Genomic DNA, 10,779 nt, shown 5'->3' on the forward strand with positions numbered 1-10,779 from the left:
AAAATAACAACTTATTTTACTGTAGAATAAATTAACTTCTAGTTTCAAATCACATGAACCAAATTTGTGATCTGATGATGAATTTTATGAAACATCTCAATGAATTCAGCTCAGAAACATTTAGTGTGATCAGGACATTATCCTCAAGCTTTGCAAACTGTCAGCTGCATTAAAATAAACATTTGCCTTAATAACACAAGAGTCAGATCAATGTAACGCTTCATCTCAGGAAACAAAAACACGCCGCTAAGCATTCTGGGAAATAGTTCCCACTTCTGTCTTTTTCTTCTTTCAGTTTTTTAAGTGCTAGCCTAAAAACTCTAGTTTATTCAACTCAATCAGAACACTTAAAATAGTTTTTATTAAACAGGCGTTCTTTGTCCATTACACCTATTTGAAAATTTTAACTCAAGGAAGGAAGAAAGAGGAAGAACTCAAAGAAGAAATGAAACAAGAAGCGATACAAGGACAGAAACTAAGAAGCACAAAAAGCAGAAAGAAAGAAAAAAATGAGAAGATGGAAAAACACAAGCAAGGACAAAATAAGAGAAGAAATACAGTGAAAGTGGAAGAAATGAAGGAAGATTAAATGGAGATGTTCATTTATCATGTCGCTTATCATAATAAATTTCTTTTGATAAATACTTTTTCTATTTGTCATTGTCATGGTAAATGGAAATTAATATTTAAAATTCCCCCAAATTATCAGGATTATTTTTGCTGTTTCTCATGTTTGTTAAACGAGACTATCGATAAATACCATTAAGTTTGAAAATATGATTAAATAATGTGTGGAGCTTATTGATACAAATCACACTTCTGTATGTGTCCGAAAGAAAGTATTACAAATATATTTATGGTATATAGTATGTTTAAACCTGCAGAATTGATGTCTGTGTCATGCAATTATGTTACTAATAAAAGCATTTTAGTCTAAATTAATTAAATTTTCACTCTAAAAATGCTTACTAAGATTTATCAAATGAGATGATTTCGCCAGTTTTATTGTTTCAATTTCACCAGTGCACATAAAATGCTGCAGTAGCTAATTTAGAGCTAACTTTGTGTAAAGGTGCGGAATGTAACTCAACATGAGTAACTGGTTCAATAAAGAAACTTCGTGTTTAAATAATTAGGGCATCGATTACCCGCTGTGGGTTTGTGTTTCACTACCGGACAAAAACAAATATAAAACGCGTCATATTGTTAATTATGCCCAAAAAGCAGATAAGAAAGCCGCTGACGTCACACAAAGTTCGTCACAAAAGAAATCAAACTAATTTTCCTGTCGTTTAAAACGCGTTGTCCAAATCCTGAAGCTTAGCGGAGCAGATTTCCATCTCTGAAGAAGGAATATTATTCTGTAGTTCTGCTGTGAAAAGGTGAACTTACCGTTGAATTATCCGATTGTCCTTTCTGTCTCTCTGACTGAAAACTTTCATTTTCACTTAGAAGGAAAAACAATGAGGTGAAGTCACTGAAGTACCACCGGCTGTCCAGCAGGTGGCGCTGCTCTGTCGGTAATTCGAAGTAAAATCAACTCAAAACAGATTTTTGTAACTTTTTTCTCCAGATAACACAAATAAGCATTTAGCTGTACACCTGTTTCACCTTTGTTATGTATATTTAAAATATCTTTCTGAATATCAAATGAAAAATTGTGTCTGGGCCATTGTTTTGAATCTGTACTTGCTTTTTATTTAAGTTTTAAAGTGAATTTTCCTTCAGAACATGGAAGCTGATGCTTGTTTTTGTCTCCCAGCTTGCAGCTGTGCTGGGTTTGAACTGAATCTTCAGCGATTCCTCATCCAGCCGACGTAAAGCTGTGTTGATCATCTGTTTCTGCCCGGAGTGTCTGATCAGGGCAGGACAGGGAGACTTCCCCTCCACAGGCCTCTCTGCCGTTGATAAATGAGCTGCGTGTCTGATGGAGTGGTCAGTGGGTACATAACCTACATTTAGAGTGGAGGGAGTGAAAAATGTGCTGGCTGCTCACATGGAGACGGTTGTTTCATCTTTATTGTCTTTGTAGTTCAGATTCCTACCTGTTTTGTTAGTTCAGCCTCAGTTTGTTAAATTTGAATGCTTCCTGTTTATCGTGGAGTTTCTTTGGCTGACGGTGCTGAACTGAGAGTTGCACCGCGCCTCGGTTATGGTTTATGGAGGTCGGAAAGGTTAAGCTGCTGTGTAATAAGCTACAATAAGACTTATGCTCAGGGAATGAGACAAAGGGTAAACTGATTTTATTATTTTTTGACGGCGACACCGAAAATCCAAGCTGTGGTCTCTGCAGAGAGTTGCGATTATAACATTTAATCACAGCGCCCTATCGCTGAGCTTCGCAGGCTTCTCGCCTCGAGGTTTGATTTACCCGCCCTCATCCTGAGGAAAAATCTCATTCAGTAGACGGATTGCCGAGCAGCTCCCTCTGACTCGCCTCTATAAATCATTCTTTAATCAGAGGCCTGTGAGATTGGGCGCAGACACCCGCAGGAGCTCCGCGGCAACGTCTCAACTCCTCCCCGTGTGTCTTTGCAGTCTGGGGAGTTTTTACCCTCCGCTGTTTTCCACCTTGGGCCTTGTCAGCATTTGTACCAGTCATCAGAAAAAACGAAGAGAGATGACCGCCCACTGGTCCTCAAACACTTCCTCCGCTGGAGGAAAAGTTGTGCCAGACGAGATCAGTTCAGACCCAGATGAGGGAAACTCTGCTGGAGTTCAGGAGTTCAGGTCGACCTAAAGGTCTTATGTTGTGTCAGCAACCTGTGAGAAATGATGGGCTGATCCATTTAGCTTTACCATAACTTCATCACACTACATTGTAAAGAGAAGTTAATGCGTCATCATCTTTGGAGCTGTTAATGGTTTATTAAATTAAAATTCATCGACTTACGTCTGCTTAGACCTTCTTTCAGTGTTGTACTTTGGCCTCCATCCATCTGAGGGCGCTGCTGGTTATCATTAAGAATAGCCAGTTAATACATAAACAAAGACGGCGGTGTCATGCCAGAAAGAGAAACAGTCCAAACAGAGTCAGATGGGATTCAGAATTCACTTTACGCAGTTCTGTTTCGAGAAATAAACACTCAACAAACTCCTTAACCCGTCATGCATGAATTATGAGCCTTTATGTCAGGATTTTTTTACAGTGTTTTTGATTTTCTTAAGACATAAAAAAGATGGGAAAAAATTATAAAACAAAAAAAAAGTTCTAGGTTTGTTTTAGCTACAATTTCTGATCAACATCTGGACAAAATTATTCCAGAATCTTTTTGATTTTCCTCATAATCACATGTTTATATTTACAATTATGACATGAAGTGAAAAGTGAAACAATTATCACATAATTTCTGGCACGTACAGAATTTTTGGCTCATGGAAAAAGAAATCTTCCAAAAGCGGCGGTTTTAATTTTGATGAAATGTTTGACAGATTTGCTATTTAAAAATAGTCTAATTAGCAAGAATGAGGATCGGGTGTTTCTGGCCTGGTTTGCTGCAAAAAGTAATTAACTGGAGTTAAATAATAATAATAAAAAGCTCATAAACACAAAAACGCAGAATTAATTCTCACCACATGAGTTTGTTTTGAAGCTTTGCCACATCAGTCTGAGGAAAATGAAAAGATGCAATACTCAACTCATGAAAAGTAGATTTATTTCAGTAATTTAGTTTTAAAAAGTGAATCTCAGATTATTTTCAAGTGTTTATTTTAGTAGATTATTGCAGGAAGCAGGTAAACCCCCGAAATATCTTCAAATTAAAAAGTAAATACTACATAAAATATATAAATTAAAGTTTTTTTAACACAGCAATGTAAAGAAGCAGGTCATTTATAGAGCTGTATTCAATAATATCAATGAAAAGCTTAGTGGAAGGAAAAAGTGTGGTACATAAAATGTCATTAAGAACCTTCACTGAAAAAAAAACAGAACTGAACTCCAACTTTTAAAAATGAGTTAATTTGTTGCATCTCATCAACTTAAGTTTGTCAAACATTTTATTTATGTTTGTTTAACATCGCACATTAAATAAACTTTATTTGATTACTTGTAGCAAATTAAATAATTTTTGAAAGGTGGATCAACAGAATGAGATTCATTTTTTAAATTAAATTATTGAAATAAGTTCACTTTTAGATCATTTAGCATGACGTGAAAAACGTGAAATATTTTTGTGGATCAGCAGGGTTGTTACACTGAAAAAATGTTTCCTTCCATCAACTTAAAAAATTACTGTAATTTGTTCATGCTAATTATTTATTATTATTTTTTGGTCAAGCTATAATTCTGATTTAAATAATTCTGAGACCACAATGGGCAAAACTAATAACATTGGAAGTAGCAATTTTCTAAGTGGGTTCAAATGAATATTTTTTCCAGTGTACATCTATATGAGTGGAAATGTTAATTGCTGTTGGTTATGGTTGCATTTCAACTGTTATTTATTTTGCTGTTGCAGTAAAATTTTAGATATTTAGTCACTTCCATTTTCAAAATGTTCATATATTCATTCAAAGGGGACAAACAGCGCTGCGCCTGATTGCACAAAGTTTCCAACAACTAGTATCCTGGTGAACGCAGATAACCGGAAGGGGATCGTTTATTTCTTTTTAAAAGCAAAAGTGCTCTGACGTCACCGTGTTGGAATATTTTTGCGCCACTCAGCTGGTTTGGAGCTCCCAGTCCGCGCATGTTTCCACAGAGCGCGCTGCGCTGCGCTCCGGCACCCCAGCCGTGCGTAATGATCACGGAGACCTCCGAGAGCTTTAAAACAGGATGTCGCCTTCCAGGTCAGCTCGAAGCGACCTGACACCTTCCCTGGCACTGAGCTGAGGAGATGGGGATCTGGATTCCTGGGTTGTTTGAAATACAGCCTCCCGCCCTGTGGGGATGGAAGTACTGACCCGCCAGTGTTTCTGAAGGTCTGTGTTGATTCGGAGTCTATTGGCAGCTCCACCGCTGAAGCAGGTGAAGTAGTCAGTCAGGATGGGACGCCTGGTCAGTTAGAAAACCATGCACTGTTTGTCTAAATGGAGAGATGGCATGCGTGCTCATCTTCAGTCGACTTTTCCCGTTCTCGCACCGGCTCAGAGGAACATCAATTTGTCTCTTATCTCTTTTTCTGTCGTTTCTGTGCTACTGCGCGCTGTTCCCCGGCGGTGCTGTCATGCAAAAGTCAGGTGATCCGACGCCCGGCTGTCTGCAAGCTGATGGAGCCAAACGGCGCCTTCAGAAATCCCCGTCCTGTCTGTTTCCGCCGGACGCCAGGAAGAGCGGCGCTGCTGATGAGGCTCCTCAAGCCGAGCTGAGGCGCTCCGCCGCGGCCCGCACCGGCAGGGAGAACACCCCCAGTCCTCCGATGAGTCACCTGAAGTTCGGCAATAAAAAGTTACCAAACGCCATCATAGTCGGCGTGAAAAAGGGAGGAACGAGGGCGGTGCTGGAGTTCATTAGGATTCATCCGGACGTCCGAGCGGCTGGAACCGAAACGCATTTCTTCGATCGAAATTATGATCGAGGTCTGGAGTGGTACAGGTAAGAACCAAACATATGCGACCAATGGACATGTTTAGGCGTGGAATTTTATTTCTACTATTCTTTATTATGTTTTCGAAGGAAAAGACGTGAAACTGAATTCCTGGAGTCTGTAACTTCACTGCAAAAACAAAATCTATCCCATTAGTTTTGGTCTAGTTTCTGGTGCAGATATCTTAGTACACTTGGAATAAGATAAACTGAGTTAAAAGAAACTTTTCAGCAAGATTTAGAGGCTTGTTTTAAGTAAATAATTCCTTAATATTGATGAAAAAGTTCTACTTCCATTGGCAGATAAATTAACTTATGGTAAAAATGCCTTTTTATAGTGAAATAATTTGCCAGTGGAAGACATTTTTCTAGAGTATTTTGGATTTACAGTATCTCCCCACTCCTGTTGGCGCAACTTCACCTTAAATCTGCCTTCAAACTGCAGCAACAGACAAAAAAACTAAGGCTGAACTGTTGGTTGTTTATTGATAAAAACCCAAGAGAAATGCAAGTAGTTCACTTTAAATATGCAAGGCAGCCATCTTGAATGTCTGTGTAAAACATATGTGTCAAACTCAAGGCCCGTGGGCCAAATCCAGCCCGCCGTAGCTTTTTATGTGACCCTCTTGTAGCGCCTTTCTCAACTGAGCAGATCTGACTGCGAGGTGTAGTGTTAACCAGTTTGTATAATCAGAAGTAGGTACGGGACGGAGTCATGAGTGGGGTGAATAATTATGGGGAAGGTGATTGGGTCATGGCAGACACCTGGGTTACACTCTAGATTCTAGAGTAAACACTAAGTGAGCTTAAATATCATGTTATCAATCAAATCAATCCAGTTTTTATCTGTTTACTGCCAAATTACATCAATCAGTCCCTCCAGTTTCTTGAGAATTATCGTGGAAATTCATGCAAAATCAATAAATCCCCACACTTTTTTGCGTTAATACATAATTGGGAGTTTATTGCAGATTTTTCTCAAAAATTGTTAAAAACTTTCTTACTTGTACTAAACAGCTGCCTCAGCTTTAATTAATGTCAGGTTATAGCCCATGATCTATACAGCAAGTAATAAAAAGCCACGTTTACCGTCATAAATAAACACAAATATCACAAATATTTCCAAATTAGTACCACAAACACTTTGACTTTTATTGAAAAAAATCACAAAAAGAATCAAAAAATTCTGGAAGGACAGAAAAGATGGTCAATAGTATTTAATTTTTAGAATTAATTGATATTTTAACATTTTGTGATCAGGTTTTATCACTACACTCTGGCACAACCGGCCCTTTAAGAGCTTTCATGACCTTGATTTTTCCCAAAACCAAAATGAGTTTGACACCGCTGCTGTTCAATAAAACTAAATATAATAAAACCTCTTGGTGAAACTACATTATTCGGCTGATTAACACCCCACACATTTAGCATATCTTTAATTATTAATTTAGCCCCATTAGAGATTAACAACAAGAATATGTTTGTTTGTTGATAAGAAAAATATGTACGACAACAAGTCCGTCTCATTTCCTTTTAAAGACATGCTACTTTAATGATTTGCTGTCTTGTAGTCTGCGGGGGAAATGTGTATACAATAATTACAGAGTGAAAGTATCTCCACTAATTGGCGCTCTTCAGGATGTTTGGCAGCTGAAGCCCTTTTATCTCAGACGTCTTCCAGAGATGTGATCCCAAAGGCCGTTTGACTGTCAGCTGTCAAAACTGGTAAAAGGTCAGGCGACGGATGCTTTGGAAATAAAACAGCTGTTTCATTAACAAAGTCCAATTCGTTGTCAGGAATCTTTTCGTTCTAAATCCGTAACTGATGGTGCTTTGTGCACGGCTTGTTTTAAGCAATATCTAAACAAAAGAATAAAGATTGCTGCAGTGAACTTGCCAAGCATCAGATGGTGGCTTTCCTGGCCAAGTCTCAGCCGCGCTAAAAGCCGCAGAGCAGAACCGGCTTGGCCAGGTTCTCCTGCAGAGAACAAATACCAGCAAACAGACATTCATTTCCAGTCTTTCTGCCCTGTGCTGGTTTTGTTGTTTTCCATAAAGTTTAATTTGTGTTCTTGATACGACATCCTGTATGTTTAAACGTGACCCGGATTATTCAAATGTCTGAATTACTTCGTCAACACATCATCATGTTCTGCAGGAACGCGCTAATGACTCACTCATGGATTCAGATGTGTTAGGGAAACATTGAAAACAAGTCTGATGACATCAGCACCAGATCATGAGGCAACCTTCACTTTGGAACAGAATTACAAAGCAACTTTGATGGTGCACTGTAAAACATTAGAAGGTGGTTTAACTTGAAAATGCAGTTTAATTCAGCAAGAAAATTGTTTTGGTTTTAACTCAGAAATTAAAGTTCATGAAGTTGATTTAACAACCAGAGACAAGTTGTCTAAACATTGTTTTTTAAGTTCATTAATCTTGAATTGTCAGTTTTAACTTAATGCAGCAATTTAACCAAATAATTATTTCACAATATGCAAGAAAAGAAACTGCCCTCTCCTAGTTAAACATATAAAAACATGCCGCTAAGCATTCTGGGAAATAGTTCCCACTCCTGTCTTTTTCTAAAACGGTTCTTGTTCCGAACTTTGTACGAATTGGACTTTGTTAATGAAACAGCTAACAAGAATTTCTTCATCAATATTAAGGAATTATTTCCTTAAAACAAGCTTCTATCTCTGTAAAAAAGTTACTTGTAAGTTTGTTCTGTCTTATGTCAAGTTTGCTCAGATATTTGCACTAGAACCTGGACCAGATTACTTGGTAAGATTTTTTTGCAGTGTAGCCTGATGGTGGATTCATGGCAGAGTTGTCCAGACAGAAACTCTGTGCCAAACTTTTCCTCAGTCAACATCTGCAGTTGCACACATCTCTAAATGTGCAGATAGGCTGGTTGCTAAGAGCCCAAGAGTCATTAATTTTTTCAGAAAACAGATGAATACCAAAGTTTATTTTTCACGCTGCATATGCAGCACCAGAAAATCGTTGTGACTGGATTAACCAGGGACCAATTATTAAATGTTAAAATAGATAATCAAAGATTTTTCTGAATTTAACTTAAATTCTATTAGAGGTTATTGAAGTACAAATTTATGAATTTCTAAAACTAAAATGTACCAATGTGAATCTAGACACCTGATGGTAAGTTCAACTTCTATAATGTATTCTTATTCATTACTGCATCAGATCCAATGTGATGCAGTAATAAAACAATGTAATCTCCCAGAAAGGCAGATTATTTAAAAGTGTTTGTGAAGTTTCTCATCCACTAGTTTATGATTGCTATGTACTTTTTTAAATCCTTAAAAACAAGATTTGCTCTTTGTTCCTTTTTTTATTAGTCTGAATGGTCTCTCTGGTTACAATGAGTGAATCTGCTTTGCATTATTATTTCCTGGTTCTGTCACTAATGTTCTACTTATTCAATCTTTTGAACCCAAACCCAAAAAAACATGATTGATCAGCCAATTTGTGAGGCAATTATATTTTCACACAGGCCAGGTTTGCTTTGAAATTCATTTAGATTTTAAATTAAACAAACATACAAGCAGAATAAACTTATAAGGTGACATTTACTTTTTAGTGGTGCTGGATTTGGAAGAAAAATCTTAACAAATGCTGCAGATTGTCTTGAATCAGGAATTTACTGTTGTAAAGTAAACTTGTGATTTGATTGATGGGAATCAATTCAGATATAATAATAATAATAATAATAATAATAATAATAATAATAATAATAATAATAATGATAATAATAATAAATCATTTCAGGGTTTCTTGTTTGTTTGATAGATTTTTTGCTGATAAAATAAAAACATAATCTAATGTAAATAATCTTTGGTTACCATAAGCAGCTCAGTCTATTCTGCCAGAACAAACCGTCTGAAAACATTATCCGTACCACCGTGGCCTACTTTAAAGACCCAGAACTAACCTCTTATATATATATATATATATATATATATATATATATATATATATATATATATAAGTACATGTTCTTATTGCATTCATGGTGATTTATTACTCTTGAACAGTTCTGGGATGATGTGCAGGGAAGCTGTCTACAACACAAGTCTCAAGCGACAACAAACCACCATGACTTTGTTCATTTACATTAAGAAACTGGTTTTATCCTCAAAATGAAGCCAAGTTTCAGTGGCTTTATTCCCTCACTGTAATCCTGCCCTAAATATATAATTTATGCAGTTCTGACGTGCTTTAATATTTTTTTTTTGGTGGTAACATCAGCAGCTTTGAACAGGTAAATAATCAATGTTTTGTTTATTAGAAGCTTTTCTTTCACTAGAAATCCTGCCATGTTCTTTACTTTCTCTTTTTATTCAGAGGTTTAATGCCAAGGACCCTTGAAAGCCAAATAACAATGGAGAAGACACCAAGCTACTTTGTGACCAAAGAGACTCCGCACCGGATCTCTGCCATGTCCCAGGAAACTAAGCTCATCGTTGTGGTGCGAGACCCGGTCACTCGAGCAATATCAGACTACACCCAGACTTTATCCAAAACGCCGGATCTGCCCAGCTTCCAGGACCTGGCCTTCAGAAACCAGAGCCTGGGGATCGTGGACGTGTCGTGGAACGCCATCCGGATCGGCCTGTACGCGCTGCACCTCGAGAACTGGCTGCGATACTTCCCCCTGGCTCAGATCCACTTTGTGAGCGGGGAGCGTCTCATCACGGACCCGGCCGGCGAGCTGGCCCGGGTGCAGGACTTCCTCGGGCTGAAGCGCATCGTCACCGACAAGCACTTCTATTTCAATCGCACCAAGGGCTTCCCTTGCCTTAAAAAGCCGGAGAGCAGCGGCTCGCCTCGCTGCCTGGGCAAGTCCAAGGGCAGAACTCACGTCCAGATAGACAGAGACGCCATCGAGCAACTGAGAGATTTCTACCGGCCTTATAACGTCAAGTTCTACGAAATGGTGGGACACGACTTTAAATGGGAGTAGTTGTTTGAGACTTATCGTTACGAGGGACGGAATACAGTAGATACAAAACGTCAACCCAGCTGCGTTACAATGCCAGGTTTTTGTAAATAATGAGTCCAAGAAAAGTAACTTCAGAACTTTCTCCACCTTCACTGTAAAACATTAGAAGCTGGTTTAACTAGAAAATGAAAGCCCACCTGCTGCCTAGAAAATGCAATTTATCAACAAGAAAATAGTTTTGGTTTTAACTCAGAAATTAAAGTTCATGAAGTTGATTTAACAA

The 10,779-nt window shown here is 38.0% G+C and overlaps 1 protein-coding gene across 1 annotated transcript; it reads left to right on the forward strand.

Annotated features, from left to right (window-relative positions):
* Positions 1-4,350: 4,350 nt before the first annotated feature.
* LOC114151872 (heparan sulfate glucosamine 3-O-sulfotransferase 2-like) lies at positions 4,351-10,779 on the forward strand. Its single transcript, XM_028029361.1, has 2 exons — positions 4,351-5,536; positions 9,899-10,779. The coding sequence occupies exons 1-2, from the start codon at positions 5,040-5,042 to the stop codon at positions 10,515-10,517; spliced, it is 1,116 nt and encodes a 371-aa protein (XP_027885162.1). The 5' UTR covers positions 4,351-5,039; the 3' UTR covers positions 10,518-10,779.

Source organism: Xiphophorus couchianus, chromosome 2 (genome assembly GCF_001444195.1).
Source record: "Xiphophorus couchianus chromosome 2, X_couchianus-1.0, whole genome shotgun sequence".
NCBI classification, from domain to species: domain Eukaryota; kingdom Metazoa; phylum Chordata; class Actinopteri; order Cyprinodontiformes; family Poeciliidae; genus Xiphophorus; species Xiphophorus couchianus.